Source organism: Zeugodacus cucurbitae, chromosome 2, assembly GCF_028554725.1.
Source record: "Zeugodacus cucurbitae isolate PBARC_wt_2022May chromosome 2, idZeuCucr1.2, whole genome shotgun sequence".
Lineage (NCBI taxonomy): Eukaryota > Metazoa > Arthropoda > Insecta > Diptera > Tephritidae > Zeugodacus > Zeugodacus cucurbitae.
Genome location: NC_071667.1, coordinates 10,489,196 through 10,497,477, shown reverse-complemented (window position 1 = coordinate 10,497,477; position 8,282 = coordinate 10,489,196). Strand labels below are relative to the sequence as shown.

At 37.1% G+C, this 8,282-nt stretch overlaps 1 protein-coding gene across 1 annotated transcript; it reads left to right on the top strand.

Annotated features, from left to right (window-relative positions):
• Positions 1-4,551: 4,551 nt before the first annotated feature.
• Positions 4,552-6,819, top strand: LOC105212336 (uncharacterized). The gene is made up of 2 exons (XM_011184236.2): positions 4,552-6,376; positions 6,431-6,819. Exons 1-2 carry the CDS (start codon positions 4,595-4,597, stop codon positions 6,668-6,670), a joined length of 2,022 nt encoding a protein of 673 aa, XP_011182538.1. The 5' UTR covers positions 4,552-4,594; the 3' UTR covers positions 6,671-6,819.
• The last annotated feature ends 1,463 nt before the right edge of the window (positions 6,820-8,282 follow it).

The following is an 8,282-nucleotide window of genomic DNA, read 5'->3' as shown; positions in this document are numbered from 1 at the left end:
TGTCTTCATACAAATCTTTATTATTGCCGTGAAACTAAAATTTTCTTTAATCAATACGGGCATACCAAAGTAGCTCCAAGAATTTTGGGCTTAATAGAGGCTACCGCACACATTACTATGATTTTTGATGCGTTTCTTCTCTCGGCCAACCTCTTAGCGTATTCATAAGATAACAAATTTCTGATAAACTCATTAGCCAGTCGGAGTATAAATTAAAATAATGAAAGAACTCAAACTTAAAGTTGATTATTGTAAGATATAGTACTTCTGTAAATATGAGAATAATGAATTTTCAAGTTCCTCGAAATGGGTAATAAGAATCATATAGTCTGTTTATTCGACGAAATGCTAAAATAATATCTTAAGAAGATTTTAACGTAGATATTTTGACATGGAAATATCGGATTGTAAAAATTAACATAAGTGCAAAGGAACGAGTGGGAGTAGCTTTCACGATTTTCAAGCGGATATCATAAAAGCTGGGAACAGCGCAAGAAGAGGTCTCATATAAGAGGATAACAGGTTTAGGTTACATGTCTTCTGAGTATAAGTTAACGCTTTAGCGAATTCATTAATAGAGAGCGGGACCTGAGGACTTACTCTATAATATAAAGAAAAAGGAGCAGAGAATGTAAGATATTCTTGGAGTGCAGCTATCTACAAACCTTGTAAGACACTTACCGAGTGTGTTTCAATTCTCAGAATAATTTCGAAATGTTACGAAAGGTTTCTAGCATTATTAAAATTTATAGTACTGTGTTCAATATTAAACAATTTATTTTCATTTGTCTAACAAAGATCTAAACAATATTTTAAAGTTGTCAGGTCGATGAACTATCTTTAAATAAATAGTGAAGCAGTTCTTTTATGATATTTTTAAAATCCTTACAGTGGGCAACACGTGCCAAGTAACTGACACATATTTATTTACAAGAAGAAAAGTTCCAGACCGCAGTCACGTACACCGACGAAACCATAAGACTATAGTTGTAAAGGAAAATGCTGAAATTAAACTTTCGCAGAGCTTTAATGGCGCACACACACTCACACACTCCTATTATGTATATATACATATGCATGTACAACATATTGTATATATACATATATGTAAGAAGAAGATCTCAATCGTTTCGCAGCGCCATTCGGCTTTCCATTTCGAGTGCGCGCTTTTTAACGGCATACGTTCACTTTATTTTCAACAACTTGTGCTGTCGATTTTTATCGCATTTGAACTTTGACCCAATTTTATAACATGCAAACACAGGAGTGCAAGCAACGGAGCACGTTAGTCGGGAACACGGAACTGCAGCAAGCAGGAAAAGCTAGAACAGGAAAACGGACTAACACAGACATGCTTGGGTGCAAGGATCGGCATATACCGTTAGTTGTGTGTATGTATGACTTTTATAGTACAGTGTAAATATATGTTGTTGCTGTTGTATCACAGCGTGATTATAAGCGCCAGCACTTGCTGCAAATTGGTGTGGCAATGTGGCACGAACATAGCAAACAAAGTCAACACACACATGCAAAACATATCAAATACCCTAACATATAACGGTGCACACGAACGCTTGTGGAAGCTGAAATGAAAGCGATGGCCAGAAGGCATTGCAAGGTGAGTGAATAGAAGAACGATTTCACTAATAGCCCCAAGCGAATACCAATAGACGCAAAACTAAAGCAGATTGCTAAAAGTATCGATGCACATATATATATCTAAGGAAATGCCTATGGAAGTGTGTGTAAGAGAATGCATGCTGCAGCTCGATAACCATGAGTTGCCGATTGAATCAGTAAAATAGTAGCATGTGATAATCTGTAAGTGACTTTCTGTTGCCATAGTCGTGCTGCATCCTGCCGAACTGGCATTTAAAAGGGTTCCTCTACTGCTGCACTGCGTTCATGTACGTAGTTCCAATCAGAATCCAGGCAAATCGCCCTGTAAAACTTAGCTGATACGTATAAATATATATGCCAAAGAATAAGTGGCACACGAATAACATGTAACCAGATACTGGCAGAGTGATGCCATAGAGGGCGAGTTCAAAACTGTTAATAGTTCGAAGATTAGGAATTGTCGGAAGTTGAGATCGAATACAGGTTTTACGGCTCCTCATTTTACACCGAATTTATGAAAAATAATTATTGTTGTAGTGATTTAACTTGAGAATGATTCAGAAGTTATCATCAAGTTCCTTTTTTCCATACAAAAGCTATTTTCAAAGTCGAAGAATACACTTCTATGAGAATTACTCGTAACGATTAACTATAGTGTTAGGCTACGTTAATGTGGTAGGTCAATGAGTCATACTTATACCGATTTTGGCCCTTTGCGATACCAAATGGTGTGTTGACACGTAGCGAAATTCAAAAAAAGTGATGTGGTTTCACTAACGACATCTCTTCCAGATTATCGTACTGTGAAGCCCCAAAGTGCTGAAGCCGTTGTATTGACACTGCAAGACACGCACACAAGAGATTTTCCTTTGCTTCTCTGGTATTTTGCTCCTGACATCTTGTAGGCGTGCGCTGCCACTAGATTGTAACCAGTGACAGAGAGTAGCCAACCATGTTCCTATATTTCCTTCTATCGAGCGTCAATATGAACTTCTTGTATTTCTGATCTACCGCCTTACACATAACTTTTGCGGTTTTGCATCCCGGTAGATCTAGTAGATCTTGCTCTAGAAAAATAAGTAAACAAAATAAAAAGTAAAATACAGAAAAATAATAAAATTAAACGTGGTTAAAGAATCTGGTTTTTTTATCGAATAAAATTTAAAAAAAATATTTAGCAATTCAAATTTTATTATTGTGGAATTCTCTTCAAAAATGTATAAAAATAAATAACATGAAGATTTTTAAACAAAACAATCAGAACATGGTGGAGATAGTTTCAACAAATAAAGACCTATATACGCAAATATCTCTTCTTATCAACCAATACGTTACAGTAAAAAGAACAAATGAAAAGCATATATCCGATGATTGTACTGTTATTACTTTATCAAAAATGACAAAGCATAAATATTATGCATAATTCCATAAATACCAAGCATGAAATAGACATATCTATTCTTATAGATAAGTATATGTACGTATACATACTCTAAAACACACACATACATATACGGCATGCAATTCCACTTCTTGTAAAATTCTTCGGATTGCATAAGAAAGGAGTTAGCCAAGATGAACGTGCTTTTGAGCAATATCTCCAGCGTATGTAACTAATGCTTGGGTACATATGCAGACTTGTATATATACATACATATACAACAAAAATATTTTTAAACGGAAGTGCATATTTGTGGGTGTAGAATAGTCGAGCACCATCGAATATGGTAGAACTATGCAATTTTCAAAAGTATGTGATCTAAAGGTACATTAAGCAATTTTTATGGCACAATGATTTTTCGGATACGACAATAAATTGCAATGTCTGAATTTGAATACAAACATACTTCCAAAGCATTAAGTATCTGAAAATGGTATGAGTTTAGAAGTTTTATGCAAAATTTAAATTTTATGCATTTATGTAGCGAGAAATGTAGCATGCATACATATATGAAATATAGTTTATCGTTATACATATGGGTTATGATCGAAGAATTTTGTGAAACTCAGTGCGATTTGTAAAAAAATTATACAAGTTTATAATAGTACTATGAACGGCGATCGGTTGCTGATCGACACGCAAGCAACAAAAATATGTGCATACTTTTAGGCGCAATATGTGCAAGTTTTGAGTTGCCAATAACAGGGTGGTAGCGATAATCAATTTCTATTAATATGAATATACATAGTTCTATATTTCTTGAACGTCTTCTTAAATTAATAACAACCCTACCCCAAAAATATATTTCAACCAAAAATTCTTCTTGGCAGCCCCCAAATTATAATTTTTAATAATCCACAGCAGTCGATCACTCTAATTACTATGACCGCTGATTCCATCTCTATAGTTCAGGTACAGAAACGTTTTTTAAACATTATGATCGACCCGTTGAGAATTTTGAATTCGGAGTGAAAATGAAATTTTATACGGATGTAATTAACAGGCGATTAGTCATTTTTGTAAGAGATTTATTAGTAATCTTTAAAATTAGCAACGTTATTTGTCATTAGCAATAAGTGTTGGAGTCCAGAAAGATCTGGAAACGACCTCAAAAAGTAAAAATCTTCATCATATCCTTCTTCATATCATACGATAAATTGATATTACTGATTCAATCTAGTTTTACAGTTGAACCAGAGCTGTCTCTTCCTCTTTCATTTTATACTATTTAATGTAACTACCTTCTTTATCAAAAGTGGCCACCCAAACAATTGCTGGTAGCATTCGATTAATATGCCGACATCATACTAGCTATTCATGGATTCCACACAACGCTTGCGGTAAATAGCACTTGCCTTCTGCATACCAATTGGAGCTCCAACGCGCGGTTACAAAGTCTTTTGTTTATAACTTTTATAAGACGGTGGAAGAAATGCGAATAAAAATAAAAGCGAAAGTGAAATTAATAAATTCAATGCTTTCTTTTGATGTAGCAAATTGTTTTTAAAACAGTACGCAAACGACAACGGTACAATGCAGACCAAACGTTTACGGCAACGCTTAGCCACGCTTACAGTTACAGTCTTGCTACTGGTAACAGTGGCGCAAGGATTAGAAGAAGCAGCGCAGCAGAAAGCCATAGAGCACACTGGCGGAGGAGGGAACTTTGCAACACAAGCTGACGTTGCAGATGATGAGCTAACACTTGCCGTTAATTTCGAGCAAATATCCCGCAATCTCGAGAATGCCAACAACAACAATAAGTACAACCTCGCATCAGCCAATTTTAGCGTAACAGATAGCAAGGGCCGTCATTCCTGCGAACGTCGCTGTCAAAACAATCAACCGCTCACATGCTATTACCGCTTGGTGGTGCATCATTACCAGACAGCGAGCGCTGAATGTGAGCGTTGCTTAAATAACGAAGCGGCCTGTCCCAAGCAGCAATGCATTTACGGTGATGGTGTGTACACACCCATTATAGCCATCAATCAAATGCTGCCCGCACCACCAATCGAGGTGTGTGTGGATGACACTGTTGTGGTGGATGTCATCAACTACCACACCGAAGCGATCAGCATGCACTGGCATGGCATGCCGATGTTTCGCACGCCCGAAATGGATGGTGCACCATTTGTTACACAATATCCAATACAACCGGCCGAGGGTTATCGCTATCAATTTAATGCAGAACGTGCGGGCACTGTGTGGTACCACAGCCACGTGGGTTTGCAACGCAACTTGGGTGTTGGCGGTGGTTTCATCATACGCCAGCCCGTACAAAGCGATCCACAATCCTACTTATACGATTTCGATTTGCCGGAGCACACACTGCTCATACAGGACTATGTGTATGGTAATGATATGAGTCGCGTGCGAAATTTGCTCATCAATGGTAAGGGTAGAAATCATGCTTCGAGTCAGTCCGATCGCGATCCACGACATCGCTACGAACGCCTACAGGTTGCGAATGGTAAACGCCACCGTTTCCGTGTCATCTACAATAGCGTCTTCAACTGCCCGGTTGAGTTCTCAGTGGAGAACCATCGTATGCTTATGATTAGCACGGACGGCAATGATATTGTGCCAGTGCTGGCGGATAGCTTTTTTATGACCGCCGGTGAACGTTTCGACTTCGTGCTACAGGCAAATCAACAGGCTCGCAGCTACTGGATTAGAGTGCGTGGCTACGAGGATTGCGCCAAAGAAAACCTCTATCAGGGCGCGATATTGACGTATCAAAGTGTGTTGGGTCGCACACTCCCACAACTGCCAATGGTGAAGACTTCGTTTTGCGAGAACGGTAATGACGAGTATCGCACCGTAGGCGATTACGAGCATCATCTGAAGAAAACTGTTTCATTCGAGAAAAGCGAATGCGCGCGCACCGATTTAAAAGACACGAATGTTGCAACAGTTGGTTTGAGCTCGCTGGAGCAAGTACCATGGAACCGAGACACTGAATTCCTCACATACTATTCGCTATTTGGCTCGCGTTTAACGGCTGGCGCTACGGAAGTCGCATATCAAATTGATGACATCACCTTTAAGACGTCACAAATTTCACTTCTCCAAACCAACGGTCTCTTCAATGAGAAAGGTGTGTACTGCAATCGCTCAATGCTCGCGGCGAAGGGTCAAAATTGTGAAACGAAGAATTGCATTTGTACGAATGTTGTGCGTTTGCCAGCTTATCGCGCGATAGAAATCGTTTTGGTCAATAATAATAATGAACCGACACCGGTGCATTTGCATGGATACACGGTGCGCTTGGTCGGCCAGAATGTTTTGGGCGGCGTAGTGGACGAGAAACAGGTGAGACTTGCAATATAAAGTTCTTCTTAGTTTTTGTAAATGATTTGCTTGCAGATAAGAGATCTCGATAGACGCGGTCTGCTGCAACGCTCAACCGATGAGTATCCTATACAGAAGGACACTGTGCAGGTGCCACCGCTAGGTTATGCCATCATACGTTTTTACAGCAGCAATCCAGGATATTGGATGTACCATAGCGCGCTGGATAGTCAGGCGGTGCGTGGCATGATTGGTGTTTTCAAAGTGGGCGAAGATCATCTGATAAAAGATGTGCATCCACGTGTGCGTTGTTAATTGTATATATAACATGCAGTTCTGGGGAATTATTCAAGTCCTTATTTGAATGTGATTTGTGAATTCCTAAACTCAACTGCCAACAACAAAAAATGTTGCGTAATTATCGTTCAATATTTATTTATTTATTAAATTCATTTTTAGTTAATTAATTTAATTTACTTATTTTCATGTAATTAATTTATTATTAAAAATATAGAAAACTAGAAAAGTATATATTTTTTTAATTAATACCAAATTTAAATTGTTTAATGCTTGGAAAAGGTTTTTAAAAATATATCAGCTATGGATCAGTATGACATCTTTGTGTAATAGTTTATATCTATGTATAATATTCAAAATGAGTCGGCATATTTTATGATTCAGGCAGATATGCTAATATCCACTAAAATCTGTCCTCAAAGTAATTTTTTCCTCTATTTTTAGATGTTTTACTTGAAACACGTCTTCTTTCCACGAGTGATTTTGAAACGTCTATTAGAGAACGTAAAAACAAATTCCTTCTTGAAATGCTGAGATAATATAGCTTTCTAAAAATAGTTGTCGATAATTAATGTTTCTCCACTTAGCAGACAATAATATAATCGATGCTTTTGACATTTCCTAGCATCCGTACAAGTTTGAAATCGACTCCAGACGACTGATGGCTTTTACTCGAGAGAGGTGAGAAAACTTTAATTATATTTTGCTCAGCGACGAATTGAAATGATGTGAGGTGTTAGTTCAATCTCAAAATAAAAAATTGTTTAGATGGTTATTATTTATGGAGTGTTGTTTAGGATGAACTAATCAATACTCATTGGTTCACGATAGAAAATTCATAATTCATAATCATGAAGTTAATAAAAAAATCAATACGAATTTCTTATGGAACATGGTTTTTTACACCAAGAAACTTTAAATTATTTTGATATAAGAAATATGATACATAATAAAGTAAAGAGGGCCACATGGAAGTTAGGCAGATTGGAGAGACTTTACGTTGTATGAAGAACCCATGGAAATCGAAAAATATTGCGACCTTTAGGGCTGGTTGAATATAGTTTAGTTAAACAAAAGTATATGTATCAAAGATTTTGCCTTAACAATATATGCTTTTTAGGGTGAACCACTTTTCAGGGTTTCGCAATGGGCCTCCTAAAGATCTAGGGGCGTCATTACACATACACAGTACCTTGACACTAGGATGAAATTTTAGGAACAATTAAATTCATGAAAATTCTCGTTCAAAATACTGTCATGCACATACTTATTTACACCACTGTATGTTGTTTTTCATGCTTTTGATGACACGTAACACTTGTCTTTGGATGGCACAACTTTCAAAATCGATTAAACAAACTCAAATATGTATTTTACTGCGGATACTTACATGTTTATACACAAAAGCAGGCACGTGAGTATTTAGATGAGAGAAGAAACACTTGATTTGCGCTATTGTTAAACACTTTGGTGACGTGTATCATCAACAACACTTATGTACAAATAGTTTAATCAATTTTGTGTGATTTTGTTAAGAGACAAAGTTTCAAAGACAATATCTCATTTTGTTGAGTTTTCATTATCCTTGCGCATTTTCTTAGTGAACTTTTTGCAAACACACCTTGTGAAT